Source organism: Hoplias malabaricus, chromosome 2 (genome assembly GCF_029633855.1).
Source record: "Hoplias malabaricus isolate fHopMal1 chromosome 2, fHopMal1.hap1, whole genome shotgun sequence".
Taxonomy (NCBI): domain Eukaryota; kingdom Metazoa; phylum Chordata; class Actinopteri; order Characiformes; family Erythrinidae; genus Hoplias; species Hoplias malabaricus.
Genome location: NC_089801.1, coordinates 35,032,107 through 35,052,195, shown reverse-complemented (window position 1 = coordinate 35,052,195; position 20,089 = coordinate 35,032,107). Strand labels below are relative to the sequence as shown.

The 20,089-nt window shown below is 38.0% G+C and overlaps 1 protein-coding gene across 1 annotated transcript in view; it reads left to right on the top strand.

Annotated features, from left to right (window-relative positions):
* Window positions 1–20,089, top strand: part of lrch2 (leucine-rich repeats and calponin homology (CH) domain containing 2) — a 74,278-nt gene that overhangs the window by 50,535 nt on the left and 3,654 nt on the right. Inside the window, exons 17-21 of the mRNA XM_066653307.1 lie at window positions 3,448–3,495; window positions 6,788–6,851; window positions 13,156–13,268; window positions 15,720–15,857; window positions 18,930–19,007. Of these exons, the coding sequence (XP_066509404.1) occupies window positions 3,448–3,495; window positions 6,788–6,851; window positions 13,156–13,268; window positions 15,720–15,857; window positions 18,930–19,007 (441 nt within the window). The remainder of the gene's footprint in view (window positions 1–3,447; window positions 3,496–6,787; window positions 6,852–13,155; window positions 13,269–15,719; window positions 15,858–18,929; window positions 19,008–20,089) is intronic.

Here is a 20,089-nt window from a genome sequence, read left to right as displayed (position 1 = left end):
CAGAAGAAACAGAAATAACATAAAAACCAGGTCAACAGTCAGGTACAGGAAAGGAACCAAACGGGTTGCCAAAGAACAAGGGCACACCATCTCTCTCTCTCTCTCTCTCTCTCAAAACACAACCAGCTCTCAGGGCATCTACTCACATAAATTCTCCCTGTCTCTCACACAGACAATCACACATGCACATCTCTCTCTTTCTTTCTCTTGCACACTCTTTCTCTCATATTTACACCGGTCACAAACGGTTCTCAGAGCATCAGCTGATGTTGAGTCAGGGGAATGTGTGTAATTGAATAAAATGTTGTTGACTACATGATAAAACCCATACATCGCTCATAATATATACACTGGACCGTGTTATTACAACAATAAAATGTAAGTTTGATGGTACTGCAGCCATTTTAGCCACAGCAACAGAAAATCACTTATTACCATAATAGATGTCTAATGCAAAAAATGAGAGAAGTTAGCAGGTGCTAGCACTCTCCCTTGTTCATCAGTAACAAAAAACTGATTCTATCACTTTGTCGTCACAAAGTGTAACTCTAGCCATTTCATCCACACAGCAACCAGAATAAAGCATTCATTTCCAAAATTGATGTCTAACGACGACCCTAAATTGGATAAGCGGTTACAGATAATGGATGGATGGATGGATGTCTAACGAGATAAAGATTTTTTACCCAATTCTTGCTAGAGCCCTCTGCCCCATGATTCAGAATTTTCTTAGTCCAGTAAACAAGCAGAGGATCTGGCGTAATAGCCACAGAGGCTCTCTTCTGCCTATTCGCTTGTTAAGTGTGATGCGTGACATTTTGACATTTCCGGGTCCAATCACGCCTCTGGTCCTATAATGTATTTGCAGTGTGGATAAAGCTAAATAATTCAGATTTATTGGCATGACCATATTCAATGACAATGACATAGTATTGCCAAAGTAAATATCTCAATCATTGATGGCACCTTGGTTCATGGCTCAATTAAAAGGAATAATTTAAATGTGAAAAGAAGCAAACAGTCTTTGTCAGCACTGTTTGCATATTTTAATGCGTATGAGCTGCCTTGCAGATGTCTCTGCGAGCAGCGGTGCCACGGGGAGAGAGAGCTGCTGCTGCTCTGTCTCTGGGAGCAGAGAAACTGCATAGAGAGAGCTGTTTCTCCTGCAGCACCGTCACTGGGAGCCAAGGTACTGTAGGGAGACAGCTGTGTCTTATGTAGCTCTGTCTTTGGGAGCCGAGGGATCGCGGAGAAAGAGAGCCATGTCTCCCATTGCTCTGTTTCTGGAAGAAGAAAAAACATGGATAGAGACGTGTCTCCTGCTCATGGTCAATTCCGGTGTTCTAACGAGTGTGCTATTGATTATCTAATATAAAGTAGCTAAGGTCTGTACAGAGAACCAAATGCATGTGGTTCTCATAGCTATGGAAGCACACACATACATGAGCGCCCGCACCCACCCACACACACAAACACTTTCTCTTTATTTATTTTCCACCACACCCAAACAGGTCAGTCTTCCCTCTAACTCACACAAACAGATGAGAATGGCATAAAACCTCTGAATTCTTTCTGGTTTGACAGCTGCGCGGGTGGCAGAAAGAAAGCGTTAGTTTAAGATGTTTGTGTAGATGCATTTTAGTCTTGATTCCATTTTCATTTTGGCTTAATCATGTTCACAATCGCAGTCGACTATTATGATAAAGGCATAACTCACTCTCCCTGGACACAAACTGATGACCTGATAACGAATATGCAGTCTCTCTTTGTCTTGATTCTCATTCCTGTTTACCTGAGTCACTCAACTTCAAATGAACATTATTTAACAGTGTTTATGGGTCCTCTCTTGGTTGAGTGTTTAATGCATATGTAATCAATTGGTGATGTTTTCAGTGTGATAGGTGGGTGACAGGAGTGCAACTCCAGTAATTACATACATGTATCAATTGCAGGGGTTTAGCTAATGCCTTTTTCACACATGAACTCCAGAGATTTTCAAGAGAAACACAGAGTATCAGGTCTGGTGATGTCCCGGAATGGGCATTCACACATGCGGCACACAGATTTCCTGCCTCAGGCTTGCTCTTGCAGCGAGAGATGAAACACGTACTTTAGACGTGGTGCTTTACCTGGGCTGTGTGTGCAGGCGAAACATTCGGAACATTTCTGGATTACCATGCATGTGTGAAAGGGGCATAATTAATTGGGTGGAGAAGGGTTATAATCACACCAAGGTGCATCACAGAGGGTTTATTCACTCAGAGTAGCTCTGCTAGCACGTACAGTCAGGTATAATCACGTGAAGTCATTAGCAACTAATTGCTGGCCTTATTTCCCCTCTTGTCCTGTCATTGTTGACAGTGATAAAAGAATATTGGCGCTGTCAGCTTTCTGTCTTCAGCCAGTAGAAAACAGGGGGTCATTTATGTCTTGACTCTGAGCCAGATAAAAAGAGCGGTAATTGTGACTTACTCTAAGCAAATAAAAGAGGGGATTTTTTTGTTTCCCTTGACATGCTCTTTGACATTACTCCCTTTCAGTTCTGCTCATCTACCTTGATACATTTGGAGCAGAAATTTTTGATTTTTTTTTTTTCATATTGCCATATTTTTCACACACCCTTTTCACACCACCAAGCCCTAAATTATACTCTTTTCTGATACATGTTTGAAAAAGGAGCCTACCTGGAAATATTGGGCACAAGGCAGGAATACACCCTGGAGGGGGTGCCACACAGGGCAACACACACACATTCACTCACACCTACGGACACTTTTGAGTCGCCAATCCACCTACCAACGTGTGTTTTTGGACTGTGGGAAGAAACCGGAGCACCCGGAGGAAACCCACGCAGACACAGGAAGAACACACCTCCTCACAGACAGTCACCCGGAGCGGGAGTCGAACCTACAACCTCCAGGTCCCTGGAGCTGTATGACTGCGACACTACCTGCTGCTCCACTGTGCCGCCCAAAAATTTTGATTTGAAACACTTAAATGCTGAAAAACATCTTAAATCAAATCAAAGTTATGTAAAGAAGTCTGGGAATAAAATGAGCACAGAGGTAAGCCTGGTCCTTTAATGAGCAAAAATGAAAGGAACTATGTACATAGAACATATTAATCACTGTTCTGTTGTACTATCATCATGCACTCTGACTTTCATGAAATTGTGTTTTGTAAACAGGAAATGAGATTATTAAGATGACATTTTTAATCATTATTCAGCAGTGACATGGTGTCCAGCCTGGAAACCAGCCTGCATTACCTAATATTTACACCCATAATGTTATTTATTGTGCAGCTATGTAATTACATAAATAATGATGTAAGTTTTGATGATCGTCATAGCTGCTGGAAATACATGCATGAGATAATAAATGCTTTCTCTCTCTCTCTCTCTCTCTCTCTCTCTCTTTCTCGCTTTCTCTCACTCTCTCTCAATAGTACAAGTGCCAGAGTGCACGGAGAAACTCCACTGACAATGACTGTGAGGTGAGGTCTGTGTTTTTTTTGTGGGTGTGTTTGTCTGAGAGTTTGTGCATTCCTTGTATTATGACGTGTGTGATGTTCCTTAGTGTTGAATTACAGCTTCAACTCATCTGCGCTTGTAATCTGATATGATCTTTGTTCTTACCTTTTGTTTTCAAGATATTTCATGTCTCCCCTTTTTGATACCAGTTACACCAATGGTTCCCCCGGTTTTTTTTTTGTTTTGTTTTGTTTTTTTTGCAGTCACCTCTTGTAGATGAGAGTATTTTTAAGCTTCCTCATTTCGACACACTGAAACATGTCCACATGTGCTTCCACACTCCACTGGATTTTATTTTAAAAACTGTAATTCATAAGAACATTTTCTACAAAAAATAAAGTAACAAAACACCGTTGTAGGTGCTAAATTTTTAACTCCTTTTACTTCTGAAAACCGGTGATCTGCACTCATAAGAAGTGATAAAAGGATTGCGTGTCAGGCTAGCTTGCTGTCTGTCTATTCTTCTTTTTTCTGTGCTCTGCAAAAGAAGACGTATCTCCAGAAGCAATGTTTTAAGTGGAGAAGGGACTGATGTATCCCTTACAAAACCCATTATTAAGGCAGAGACTGTGGGGAGTGATGGCTTTTTGAAAAAATGTGGCACGACAGTGTGCTCTTATTGTTGTCGACACATGACAAACAATTTTCAGTGACACTAGGTAGCGCAAAGGCTGGTGACACAAAGTGGTCAGTCAAATTGTCAAGCCAGTGACACAATGAACTGAGCAAAATTTAGCTTTATGATTAAAGCAATATGACAAAAACCAATAGGAATTCATTAGCAGGATCTCTGGATTGCTTCCACAGTGACCACCAGTCTAGGATGAGCCAGATATGAATCACATAAACACCACTCTGACTCACACCATATGTATTGAATGGAGCTCATAATACAGTTCCAATGTTTCTCAACCCCATGCTGAGCAATTTGTGCCCTTCTAGCTGAGGGCATGGTAATCTCAAGCTCATGAGTGGCTGCTTTTCCTTTCCTCATTTTGCAAATATGTTAAAATATATGAATACATGTATAACACATAGTGAGGTTTTAAAAGCGGGATAAACTTTCCCACCACCTCTTCGCTCATCCATGTTCAGGCAAGGCTTGTGTCACGTGGTGGTATGTAGGGGAGGTCAAAGAGCAATGAACAGGGAGGAGGTAATCGCAGTAGACTTTTAATTAACACAAAAAGGGAACTAAACACAGAGACAAGGGAACTAGACAAAGACTACTAAACTCACTTAGCAAGACTAATTTAACTTATAGACCAAAACAATACAAAGATCTTGAAACAAAAACAAAGAACACTAAACAAGTCTAGACACTAAACACAAAGAGACTAATACTAAACAAGACTAAAAGCAGAGAAAGTAAACAAGAACAAAACAGAACAGGCTAAACACTTAACAGATGATGAACACAAAACAGGCTAAACTATAAACAACAAGGCTAAACACAAAGGCTAGGACATTAAACACAAGGGCTAAACACTAAACAGGAACAGATCTAAAGGGGCAAGACACTAAACCATAAGATAAACATCAAACAAGGCTAAACAAGATGGCTAAACAGCAGAACACAAACTAAACAGAACACCAAAACTTAGCATCTTAGAATCTTGCACACAGACATGAACCACAAACATACATGCAATCACAATGTCCCACAACAAAGAAACACTGACATGGACTATAAAAAGACTAAACAAACAAGAAACACCTGGGACAGATAACGAGGGGGCAGGAACACAAAAGAGGCACAAGAGGGAGAAGCAAAGGCTGAGACAAATGAGACAGACAGCAGGAACACACTAGACCGGGCTATACATTACAGCTTGTGTACATGTTGTTTAGCCCAGTTCCATTCTGTAGACTAAAAAAGCTTCCTTCAAGTAGGACATAGATCCCATTATCTGTCTCAGTCGATATGGATGGAAAATGTGATGTGCGATAACTACATTTGACATTCCCGTGATGGGTTGGATTATGATAAAATTAGTGTGTGAATAAGCTCATTATGAAAAACATTAACCTTTTGGAGGTTGTTGTGTATGTAATGCATACACCAAGCCAGCCATACCATTATGACCATCTCCTAGCTCCACGGAGAATAATCCACCAGCCAGAAATATCCAGCCAACAACATCTTGTGGGCAGGATGAAGGACTAGAGGACAATCCAAACAAACTGTGTAGCAACAGATGGGCTACTGTCTTTGATTTTACATCTGCAAGGTGTGTCTAATGGAGTGCAGACAGTGAGTAACCACAGTGTTTAAAACCCCTGCTGTGTTTCATTCATATCAGTGCCACACAAACTACACACCATCACCACATCAATGTCATTGCAGCACAGAGAATGATCCAACACTTAAATTATATATGCTTTGTGGTGGACCATGGGTGTCCTGACCATTTGAAAACAGGGTGATTGTGGGAAAACAAACTATGCAGAGCAACAGGTGGACAACACTCTTTAATTGTAGACCTGAAAAATGCTCATATGTGGTCAGTGAAGCTGAGAGAGAGAGTGTTTAAATAAGGTGGTCATAATGTTATGGCTGATCAGTGTATATTGTATACTGCAATTTGAAAATTAATGGACGTTGTCTGTATGTGGCTCGTTATTAATTCACTGGGCTGTCTTAAAGAGTTGAGTGAAAAATATAATCAAGTTAAAGAAATAAAAATCTGTTTTTCACTCCACTTGCTTCCTAACTGTTTAAAGTATGTCTTTACATAGTATGCAATTAGGCTCTGTTTGTAGTGAGCGTGCATTCCTTAGCCCAGCACATGTCCCAGGTGTTGCCTGATTGCTTACGTCAGATGTGCTGGAATCCAAAGTAAAGCAGATACAAACATGACCATCTGGAGGGGTCCACAAGTAGGATGGGTGAATTTTAAATTTTTCTGGGGTTTGTTGAGACACAATCTACTATTAAAACACGAGAACACAACAAGATCCAACAGAAAAAAACACACATCAGGCTAACATTTGGTCTGCTCTTTATTTTACAGTGTTTTAAAGTGAGTGGTCTGACCATCTGCTCTTATCTAGATTTCTTTTATAAAAAACATACACACTGGCAATGATTCCTAGAATTCCCAATGATATCTGCTCAGGAAATCATGAATCATTTATTACAGGAATAATGCTATAATATGATGAAGTTACATTACCAAGGAGCAGATAACCTTTCTCTGAAAGCTTTGTGAGAAAGTATTGTGTGAAAAATGGGACTGTTTTTGTTGGTTACAGGAAGCAATGCGGTCCAGTGACTTCAGCACGACCCTAACTGTCTTTGGCCTGAAGCCCAGATCAGGTATCTGACTCTCTGTACAGTATCTACATCATTAACATCATCGTCACACTGTCTATCTGCCTGTAGTAATGCGACATCGACATCTCATGGGATACACTATAAAAATGTAATAACCTGTCAGCCTTAGAGATTTTATTTTATACAGCTTAAAATGTAAGTAAACAAAACCCACATGACAGGCTTACTCACAGAAGAATACACTCTTATTTTAGTGTGTTTATCCTTTTAAGTAATTGATCCTAATTCAGTTTTAACCCAAAAAAATAACAAAAAAGAAAAACACAAATCTTAAGACTCCAGTCACCAGTGAAAAGGAATGTAATTTGGAATAACAGAGATGATTTTACAGGGGTTTCATCGATGGCTGGTAAGAGAATTTAATGATATCTGAATCTATATGTCATACCTGCATATCATCTGTGAAAATGATAATATGAAATATTAAGCTGTACTTGAATGTGAAAGACAACAAAACCGACCGGCAACAGACTGCAGCCCTTCTTGTTCCTCCATGTTTTAGTGCACTATTCTGATGTTAGGAGCAGAACACAATCTCTATTAACAGCAATGATGTGTATTCTTGTCATACTTGGAATTTATCTTTCATAAATCACCAAAAAGATGAACAATCTGATTTTGAAAAATCAGGAAGAAACCAGTGAATGTCATTTGCCTTTATTCTCTGTGTGCCTTCACTCAGATCAAAAACCATGCTGATTTATTTTTGCCCAAGACTTTAAAGCACCTTTTATGATAGTTACAATTGTGAGTATTAGAGGCTTCTTGTTGTCAGCTACCAACAACTGTTAATGTCCATTAACCTTCTGTCATACCCTTTCCTTAGAAAAATTAAACAATATTAAAAAAACATTCAATATTTAGCTCTCCCTGTGACCAGTTATGATCGATGAACATGCTGTTGGCTGTCATGATCCATCACGTGTTCTTAAACAGTGAAGTTTCATATCATGAAACTTCAAGCGTTCAAGAATCAAGATTCACATTCCAAGCATTCAACAGCTTTAACACAGCATTCAGCATGTTCTTAGAGTTAGGATTAATGTGAAAACCACAATCAAAAATCCCACATAGAGACATTCCTAGATTTGTGTATGTTTCATGAATTCCTTTAGCGTTTCTAAACCTCCAAGAATAAACAGAATAAATTTACTTTCCTGTTATATGTTGATTGATTAAGCTAAAAACCTCTGAAGCCTGAAACAAATTATGAAGAATATAAATATATCATCGCTGTCCAATTAAAGACATGCATCTCGACTTTTGCAGATTTTTTAATTTACAGCATCATTGGAACACAGCAGATGTTATTCACATCATGTGAACATTTAATGATGAATTAACCAATACAAATACTCCAGAATTACTTGGAATATAATTTTTTTACATTTACTTCCATTAAAAGTTAAGAAGGTTTTTTCCTTCTCCTGTAAATTTGGATTTGGTAGATACATGTTTTGAATTGGACAGCAACATTCTAAAAAAACTTTGTCACTCTGAAGCTGTGATGTTTGTATGTGGCTACTGCATGGTTGTAGGCAGCCAGATTAGGAGGGTTAAGCATTCAGGGGTTAGTGTGACCTTTTTTACTCAGTTAAAAACAATAGATAGCTTATAAGCTTGCCAAGAAAAGGCTATGGGAGTTCATTTATTTCAGGCACTGTGGAAAACAATGACATTCCAGTTTTTAAAAAATAATAAATTGGAAGTCCACAGGAAAGTTCTGTGGAACTTGCAGGGCTATGATTTTGAAAGAAAACAGGTTGACCATACAATCACCTCCCTCAGGTGACCTATGGAACTCAATCTTCTCTGGAACCGTGCCATGAGTTTGCTAGGCACAACCCATACCTTTGCCTGGTTAGAGGTTATCTACTCTATTGTTCATGGTCCTCATCTTTTTTTATTAACTGGGAATTCTGAGGAAGCTGTTATGAAGCCTGTGGCTTCCCTTCTCACTGCATCCTGATAACAGCAATGTTTTGTATGAGAGGAAATTGTACAAAGTATTGGGCCCGCATACTTTCATAGGATTACTGCGCCCTTTTTCTCATTAAATTTACCAGGAAAATGCAAGTGGTTCTAGACGTAATAAATTGAGCCCAGGTTAAAAATCTGGTTTTAATCATATTAAAAGTCAGACCCATTTTGTTATATCCTTTTGCACTTTCCTAACTGGTGATAAATAGCATGATTTGGCAAGCTAGTAATTATTTTTTTTAGGCTTGTAGCTGAAAATTTGAATGTGGTAGGCGTAGCTTCTAATTCTATCCATGTGACATGCCCGGACAGAGTTGATGCACCTTTGTGCAAATAAGTAGGATATTAATGCATGTCCGATTTGGCATTACACTAAAGGCCCACAATCTACCTTCTTCAGAATGGCTGCCATCAGCTGCCCAAGGCTTTTATTTAATTGGTGCTTTAAATCCTTACCAGTTTTCATTGTCAGTAAATGTCCTGAAGCGCCAATTCATGCAAGCATGCCTATTTCCACTCCTCACCTTTTAATCAATCTCTAGATCAAAGTGAATCAGATGCAGAGAACATTTGAAACCATGGAAAATTCTGACAGCTGTGACTGGATTACAGTTAATCAATCTAGTTATTACTATTAGATCAATAGTTAATATAACAATTACTATTAACCAGATGATGTGCTCCTATCTGTGACAAAATTTTGCCCACAGAGTAAAAATAGGTGGTTCAAAATCCAGCCTAACGATGAATGAGTGTTGCTCATATTTTAACTTAGTTTTCACCACAGATTGTTCTCTGCATAAACTGTGAAAAACATCCACATGACAGACAATTTACAGGCATCTATTCATATGCTCAAGCTGCTGCTGGTGTGGTCTGGCTAGAAATTGTAAAAATAAATTAAAGGTTTGCGAAAACCCACAATAAAGCTGCAATGAATATCTAACTACTTTTCTGGGTGATGAAATGAGCCCCTAAAAAATGTGACCATTCTTAGAGGTGTATGTGTCCAGATTGAATCCACATAGACACATTTTAAAACAACAAAAATGATGTGGTGTAATGTTAAACTTTTTTTTTTTTAAATCAAGAACAGCAGCCACTAGAAGTAGAAGCATAAAAATAAAATAACTTCAACATGGCCTTCATATAGTGCTGCATAGTGGACAAAAATATACTGAACCAAGGAGCATTTTATCCATTTTATTACCAACTAGTTACTGTTGCAAGTATTAACTTTCCATTAATGTGATATTTGTTCTATTCAGTATGGTTTTTTACCAAATTACCAACTCACAGCAAAATATAACATGTAATTAATAGTGATCCATTCACTGTTACAGATGAAGACAGTAGTATAGTTAGGACTGGGCGATATATTGAAACTGCATGCTGCAGCCCAGATCGTGAAGCTTTCCCTGCCTTGTGCCCCAAATCAAACCATCTTACAAAACTCATTTACCATGCTGTGCTTTATGAGAGAAAAAGTAAGAAGTGGGGTGACATTACTAAAGCAGTAGCATGTCATATTAGCCGTGGAACAAGAGGGCTTTATACAACAGCTTGACCGAAGAGACAAGTTACCTAGTTAGAATTACTTTGTGAGAGAAGTATTGCCAAAAATGTATACTGAAGTTAGAGAGAGTCTCGCCATCAGACTTGCCAAAGTGTATCACTTCGCACTGACCAGCGGTCTGTGGTCCAGCAGGAATGGTGCGCAATACATGAGTGTGACTATACATTTCATGAAATACTGGGAACTGAAAAGTGCCTGTCTCCAGACAAGCAACTTTCCCCAGGACCGCACTGGCGAGCTTATAGCTGAAGCCCTGCAGGATGCCCTCACAGGCTGGAAGCTCAACCCGGCGAGACTGGTTGCTATAACTACTGACAACGGGGCTAATATCGTTAAGGCGCTGCATTTTAACAGGGGGCTGAAGATGCAGTGTTTTGGTCAAAGACAACATCAGGCCATCGGTGAGTGTAATATTCAATCAATTGATTTTAAATTTAAAAAAATACGTTAAAATGCATAGATGGATCCTGTTAAAAAGTTTATAGAATCACATACTGACTACAAGATAATCTATTTTAATAAGCGATAGCTGGCTTATACATCTACCAACTGAAATTAGTTAGAGAAACTGTCAGACTTATTGGCGTGTCTGTGCTTGAATTAGGCTGGTAGTGACATTGAATGAGGACACCAGCTGAGACAAAAACAGATGCATTTTAAATACATAAGTGTTTGAGATTGAAAAGATCTAAAAATATAAATATCTGTTTAACTCATTTGCTGGTGATTTTAGCAAGGTAGTTTAACTAAAACAATGTTAAGGTTACCAAATACAGTTTACAAATGTAGTTCAATCTTATACATCCCTACTAAACAGATGAATGTTGCCTTTGCATGATTTGACTCTTTATATGAAAATGAAAGTGATTGTTATAAAAGGCTTTTATTTTGTGTGTTACAGGACATGGTATGGATGATGCCTGCATCACCCAGGCCATTTCTCTGTGAAAGAAAGTTGTCTCCTACAGCTGGAGGAAGAAAAGAGAACTGGCTGAAGTGCAAATGCAGCTGGGCATTTTCATGCCACCATCTCATCACAATCAATCAATCACTTGTTGGGGATCAAGGCTGCTAATGATAGAGAGGATTCTGGAGTAGGAAAGAGCACTTTCTAATGTCCTGTGTGTTGATGTGAAAACCAGGCCTTTTGTCCTTACCTCGCAGGACACAGAGGTCTTGGAGGCAGTTCATAACGCTTTGAAACCCCTTCAGGACTTTACTGATGCTCTTTCAGAAGAAGACTATGTGACCCTGTTGTATGTCAAACCTGTGCTACACCGGTTCAACACTAGTCTCCTGGCACATGGATAACATGTACAGGATACTGAGCTGTGTAAATCCATTCAAGACCAGCATTGTGAATTACCTTAACAATAAATATGTTGACCCATGCACCAGTACCCTTTTGTGGATCCACGGTTCACGGCCAAATACATCCTGAATGAGAGAATGGATTCACTAAAACATAAAGTCATCTTGGAGGCAGAGTCTCTGCTAAGCTGTCAAAGCAGGTGTTTGTCTGAGCTGCCTGACGGAGAAGAAGCAGCAGTGGTGCACACAGCTAAAACGAAGAGATCACTGGCAAGCCTTTTCCAGCACAGCACAGCCACCAGCACCACTTTTACACACTAGGAAGCAATAGAAAATGCACTTTCTAGCTATCTGTTGTCAAGTTTGTTTGGAGAGTTATGCTGATCCTCTCAGATTGTGGAAAGACCATTAAGTTGCCTATCCAGCACTGGGCTGCCTGGCCAAGAAATATCTTTGTGTGCCAGCCACCAGCTCACCTTTCTGAAAGGATTTTCAGTTGCAGTGGGAACACTGTCACCTGCCAGAGGGCATCCTTGAAGCCTGACACAGTTGACAGACTAGTTATCCTTGCACAAAATATGTAAGATGTATAGTAATTGGCCTGGCCTGTTGTTGTGTTCTCATTATACCTTTATTGTTATTTGAGATTTACACAAAAGATGCACTGACTGAAGGATGGAATTGTTTTAATTTCATTCAGTCTGTTTACATGTTTTGTTATTTGCACAAAGTACTAGATGTACAGGAAGGAAGCATTTTGGTGAAGTGTGCTTCACTGGAAACATACTTTTTAAAGAACAAGTCAGCCTTTTGCTATATTTGCTCTGTATGTTTTCTGTTTACAGTTTAATAGCACAGCTTTGAGTCTTTTGTTATGCAGGAAAATAACATTTTATTTAAGGAGCATTATTACTTAATATACGTCTACAGTTTAATTTTGTCTCCTGTACATCTACAGCTGAATGCTAATAAAAGTTCCTGTGTGACATCTGGGACATGTAGCTTTGACTCAGAAATGCCTTTTTGTTATTACCTCATAAGAAGAAAAAATATCAAGATATATATCGTATTTCTCCACTCAGCCTAAAAATATAGAGATATCATTTTTGGTCCATATCGCCCAGCTCTAAGTGTAGTAGTATGTTAATACCTTTGTGTATCAACTTCAGCTCCACTCATGTAAATAGATACTACCTGATGCCAGGTAATTATATGTAATTGCATAATTAAAACATTCATAACTGTAAATCACATAGGCTGGTTGTATACAAGTAAGTCAGCAGATGTAAAATGCAACATTGTGTAGGGATTCACTGTAAATCATTTTTAAATTGACTTATACAAATTGGCTCCAATCTACAAACTGAGAACTCGTACTTCATTTGATTCTTTGTGTGTGTGTGTGTGTGTGTATTTTAGCATTTTCTCGTAGCAGTCGTCAGGAATACAGCTCCACAGACCCCAGCTTCACCATGAGAAGGAAGATGGAACACCTCAGAGAGGAAATGGAGCAGATACGGCTCTTACGGCAGGTCAGGCAGCACAAACTCAACTAGGTTCCACTTTAGAAAAAGATTACACTTATAAAGTTTTATTAATGGTTTACAACCTGTTCATTAATTGTTATTAATTAGGTTGTAAACATATTAAAACTCTTTAATAATCAGTTATAAGACAGAGAAAGAAAGTGCAATAGTGGCCTGTTATTTGCCAAATAGTGAACCCATATCCATCTACACTGTGAAATCTCAGACCTCTTGATACTGCCCTAACTTTGTCTCCTGCATCAGTCGACATGAACTCTGTCAGCTACAGCACATATTTGTTTAACCATTTATTCACCAAGTTTAATCATTAACCTCAGATAGAATGGCTTTTAAGACACTGATGATAATGTGATGTGCATCTAAAGTCTGAACTTATTCTTTACCTCTGCATTTTCAGTAGGTTTTGACACTTTTACTACTAGATGAAAAAGTGGTCACTGTTTCCCTTTATATCTCTGTTACAAATGATTATTAATGACTTTTAATGTATTTACAACCTAATTAATAACCATGAATTAGACAGATTTTTAAATCAGTTATTTTTTACAAAATGTTATGTGTAGTCTTATTTAAAGTGGTACCCTCAAGTATAACATCTCATATTGCAAATACTGCTGAATAACAAACATAACAGGGTTGATAAAAGACATATGTGAAACAACAGAGGGCATATTTATGAAGGCTGGAATTGATTGGAGACATGTTGGAATACCTAACTGCTTGTGGAACAACCTTGTCAGTAAATGTATAATATACCACATCAGTCGCTTTTAAAATATATAACTGGATTTAGTTCTGAAAAATCTGGGGACATAAACACCAATATTGCAACCTTGTTTTAAATGTGGGTTGTCGTTGTGATGTCACAGCTCAGGTTTGTTTTTCTGCATATGATTTGTGGAGCTCATCTACAGGCTGGGCGTTCGTTAACTTTTAACACTCAAATTAGCAAAGACTAGGTTTAAACTATATGTTTAATGACGTAGACTCTAATAAAAATTGTACTGGCAAATTGTGATTGCAATATAAATTATGTTTACACTTTCAGGCCTACCTGGATCTCTCAGATTGGGACATATTTGCAAATAAAGTTAAACATTAATTAAAACTTTCCACACTTAAAATGTCTGAAACATTTTCTTACACATGATATATGAGAATCTAATGAACCTCCATTTCTGACATAAACCCTGTTGTTCTAGTGACCACAGGCCCCTAATAGAATTAGATCCTTAAGGCAGTGTTATCATAGATCAACATTATTTCAGTTAGATTCTTTGGTAAATACGATACAGGTAAAGACTCAGGGCAATAATTTAATTATGGCTTAGATACAGGCTTCTGAGGAGATCCTTTAATTAAATACACAGCCACTTAAAAGGTTAGATTAGTTCATGTCTGCACAATATACCAGCTGGGCCAGAGGCGTGTGCGTGTGCATGTGTGCAATGTCCTGATGTTAATAAGAAAACAAGATAAAGAATGAATGAATACAAGGGCGTGTGTTTTATTACTATTATTAATTCTATTACCTAAGTTTTTCTTTTCATCCCAGTAAAAAATAAAACATAAAATAGTGTGTTGCCTAGCATCATCGCATGGGGAAAAAAAGAAAGGCCAATTTTTGTTGACTCAGTGCAGAGCTTATGCCACAGGCTACGTGTTGGTGTCTGCGTTGCTCTGTAATTACACACTAAACCACTAAGGCTGAAAACACCTTCCTCTACAATATGTAGTACAGAGTGTAGTGGTGTAGTACTATTATTTTTCATTAATCTTTAAAGTGAACTATTTAATGAGTAGGGCACTGTTTGAGACAGAGCATAGTAAGGTGCCAGGAATGAAACCAATACAAAGCCCACCCTCAACATTTCTATTCTTCAATGTACAAAACAAGTCTGAGGTCTCTGTAGTGTGGATAAGAGGAGGTCATGTTTCTGTATTTCTTTGGTTCATTCTAAACAATGTCCAGCTGACTACTGATCATCACAGTTGTTGTGAAGTGCGTCAATTCAAAGCATAGTTACATTTTTACAGAGGTGCACATAGGTTTCCCATCTATGTGTTGCCTATGGTGTAGCTTGAATTCAGAAGCATAAATTGGGCTTAAAAAATCAATTCATATAAATTACTAGGTTTTGGAGTGTTACAGACCTACAGGTTCATATTGAGCTTTTTGAAATACAGATTGTTTTTCATATAGACTGTAGGTAAACAGACACAAAATCATTTGCTATTTGCTTTTTTTTATTATTAAGTATGTCAGTGAAAGTCGTCTATATTTCATTTTCTGCAATTTGCATGTAAAATATTAAATGTGAAAATATATATTAAATATATGTGTATAATTAAGTGTAGCAAAGGCTGTCTAATACATTTTACGGTCTGTGCATATTTGTGTGTGTGTCTATGCATGTGTGTGTTTGTGTTTTGCAGAACCTGGAGTCAAGGTTGAAGGTCTTGTTGCCTGAAGATGTTGGTGCAGCTTTAATGGATGGTGTGGTTCTTTGCCATCTGGCCAATCACATCCGACCTCGCTCTGTGGCCAGCATTCATGTACCCTCCCCTGCTGTAGTGAGTTGTTCTGCTTACTTTCTGTTTGTCCTTTTATCCGTTTGACTGTCTGTTACAATCCCAATTCCAGTGAAGTTGGGACGTTGTGTGAAACATAAATTAAAACAGAATACGATGATTTGCAAATCATTTCAACCTATATATTTAATTAAATACACTACAATATATTTATTGTTCAGACTGATACATTTTTTGCAAATATTCACTCATTTTGATTCTGAGGCCCGCAACAGGTTCCAAAAGAGTTTGGACAGGGTCAGCAGATAACTTGGAAAGTTGAGGAATGGTCACAAAACACCTGTTTGGAACATTTCACAGGTGAACAGGTTAATTGGAAACAGGTGAGTGTCATGATTGGGTATAAAGAGAGCATCCGCAAAGGGCTCGGTCACTCCCAGGCAAGGATGGGATGAGATTCACCACTTTGTGAAAAACTGCATGAGCTAACAGTTTAAGAACAACGTTTCTCAACGTACAATTGCAAGGAATTTAGGGATTTCATCATCTACAGTCCATAATATCATCAAATGATTCAGAGAATCTGGAGAAATCTCTGCAAGTAAGCAGCAAGGCCGAAAACCAACATTGAATGCATGTTATCTTCAATTCCTCATGTGGCACTGCATTAAAAACTGACATCATTCTGTAATGAATATTACCACATGGGCTCAGGAACACTTCAGAAAACCATTGTCTGTAAACACAGTTTGTAGCTCCATCTACAAGTGCAAGTTAAAACTCTACCATGCAAAGCAAAAGCCATATAGCAACAACACCCAGAAATGCCTCCGACTGACACAAAGTGGAAAAGTGTCCTGTGGTCTGACCAGTCCACATTTTAAATTGTTCTTGGAAATCATGGACGTGTCCTCGGGGCCAAAGAGGACAAGGACTTATCCGGATTGTTATCAGCACAAAGTTCAAAAGCCAGCATCTCTGATGGTATGGGGGTGTGTTAGGGCCCATGGCATGTGTAACTTGCATATCTGTGAAGGCACCATTAATGCTGTAAGGTTCATGCAGGTTTTGGAGCAACATATGCTGCTATCCAAGCAATGTTATTTTCAGGGACTTCCCTGCTTATTTCAGCAAAACAGTGCCCAAATACTGTCAAAATATGACAACAAAGTCCCCAGATTGTTGAGAAACTGCAGTTATACATTAAGTAAGAATGAGAAAGAATTCCACCTACAAAGCTTCAACAGTTGCTGTCCTCAGTTCCCAAACTCCTACTGAGTGTTGTTAAAGGCTAAGCACCAGCTATATGAAAGTGTCAAACAAATACAGTGGAATTTGAGTTCCTAGCTTGTGTTTATTGATAGTCAACCCCCCAACGGTGTTCGGAAACTCTAATAGGCGTCTTGCATGTGATGTAGATGGTGGACAACAACTCTAGAACTTTTTTTTTTTTTACACTTAATTTAATGCAAAATGACGAAAAGGTGTGTTGTTTTTGGCTGCAATAATTCAATATACAGTGGGACATCTGTGCACAAATAGCCCAAAGATCCCAAAATATCCAGAAAATGGACTAAACTTTGAACGGGCACTTTGGAAAGGACCATCCGCTAACTCCGTTATCTGTAGTGCTCATTTCACTGGCTTTTTTCCAACAATATGGGCATGTAAGGAAACCAAGGAAAGGTGTTCAAGAGCCTCTGTAAACATGGAGGTAAACAGGGTAAGTTCACTTACTTTGCCTGTTTTAGTTTCTGTCAATTTAATAAAATTATCAGTATTAAAGCAAATTTAGCATGCTATTTACATTTTAATTCATACTTATATATGTCAGTAACTAAAATAATATGAAATATTCATGGAGGTCTATTAAGTGGTGCTTAGCCTTTGAAAGGAAAGGTGATGTAACACAGTGGTAAATATGCCCCTGTCCCAACTTTTTTGGAATGTGTTTCTGGCCTCAAATTCAAAATGAGCGAATATTTGCAAAAAACAATGAAGTTAGTCCATTTGAACATTAATTATCTTGTGTTTGTAGTGTATTCAATTGAATATACACTGTAAAAAAAAAAAAAAAAGAAATCCATAAAATTTAGGGTAAAAAACAGGCAGCTGTGGTTGCCAGAATTTCACCGTAAAATATACGGTCACGTTTGTGGCAATCATAAATTTTATATTTAAGAACTGTTTTATTTACAGTACTTTTTTCTTTAAAAAACAGATATCCACCATAAAAAACATAGTATTTACATAAAAATAACAAAGAAACATTGTTTTGCCATAAAATTAACATGTAAATTGTGTGACAAATGAGAGAATGGAGACTGAGATATAGCCGTATTTAGGTAGAGCCAAACCACATCATATATTCAGCACTTAAAAGAAGATATTGCTAAAAGGACCAAAGAAATGTGCGGTATCTGGGTGCCACACTCCAGCACAGGCTGATGGTGAACTTTCCTGACCAACACACATCTCATCATAACATGCACCAGAACACACACACACACACACACACACACACACAAATGCACACAATAATCACCTCAATGCAACCCAAAATCAAAAAGTCTCAAAGACAGAAAAAACAAAGAAACTCTGAAAATCTTAGAAAATATGGAGAAACAAGACATGCTTGGAGCTCCCTAATGAGTCTCAGTTCCTCCCAGTACTTGGACACTTGTACCGCCCCTAATGGTTTGTGTGTTTAACAGTGAAATAATGTATTTTTTATAGTAAAGAGATGTGGCTGATGAAAGTATTTATGGTATTTCACTGTTACAGAAACTGTTTTCAACCTTTTTAGAGTCTACAGTCATTTACTGTCATGGTTTTACAATGTTCCACCTTAAAATTCACAGACATTTTTATGGTGAAGGTTGAAAAGGATGTTTTACACAACGTCCCAACTTCATTGGAATTGGGGTTATAGGTTCTGGGTGAGATTATTTGTGAATAATTTTTTAAATAATTCTTTTATGTGTCTCTTCAAAAATATTTTTTGACATTTTGACATGTTACCATAATTTTGACTAGATTATCTTAGATATATTCAGTTTAAAAATACACAAAAATGCTGGTCTAATGGTGTGTCTGTGTGTGTCTATTTTCCAGCCAAAGCTCAGCATGGCCAAGTGCCGGCGGAATGTGGAGAATTTTCTAGAAGCATGTAAGAAACTTGGTGTGCCACAGGTGAGTCTGAAATCACCTTACAATACATAAATTACATTTTGACACAGTATTCTTCAGGGCAAAACAGAAAAAACATAAAGCTTTTATCTGTATAACAACTGATAGTGAATATTATATTGCATTTAGCCCCCTGAGCCAAAAATCACCAAGAAGAGTCTGGAGACTATGTTGATCACCTGCTCACCATCTGTTAAATCCTGAAGAACATATCTGGCCTTATGTTAAATGTTTTCTACCTCATGAGCAGTTAAGCCATAAAAGCAGAGTCAAACTGTACTGAGTACAGTTCTGGAAGTACAGATTTTCTGGCTCTCACACTAAAGAATTGTTTTCTCAGTACCCAGTAAGTAGCCTGTAGGCCATTGACAAAAAAATGTACAAAGGTGCACTGGGTGTGGACTGGGTATTAGTGGAAAAAATGTGTGGTATATGCTTGTTTTTTTGAAGGAAGCTTAAGCATCAGGAAAAAAAATCCATATATAAACATGCATCATTCCTAAAATGAGGTTGTTTTCATGTGGGAATGTTTAGCTCAATACAGAGTACACTAAGAATAAACAGAGTTTGGGAGCAGTTCTGAGAAGGTGATTATATACTACAAGACGTTTTCTGTCACACAGTGTTTCTCTCTCTCTCTCACACACACACCCAGCCCACCCCCAACCATGGAAAATCAGGGATATAAGCATGTGGAAACATGTCAGTGCTTTCATGGTTGAAGGGAATGCATTAAGGGATGAAATTATATAAAAACCATCTCACGTTCTGCTGCATTTTATATATCTATATACGTTGCACTCTAAGTCCTAATAATACCATACTTATTGCTCAGTACCTACACAGATATAAACATCTCAACCCTCAGAGTTGGTTTAAAGCTGATTTATGTAAGACAAAATAGATTTAAAAAAGGTAGGACTATTTTGTGTGTTCACCAGCAGTCATCCACATAATCATTCACATAACTTTCAATCATTAGATTCATCTGCAATAATCCATTCTGTCCTCTCAGGGAAGTGTCTGGAGCACAGCTCCATTTACAAAATATTTTTTCACATGAACCTGCCTGAGTTGCTGGTTCT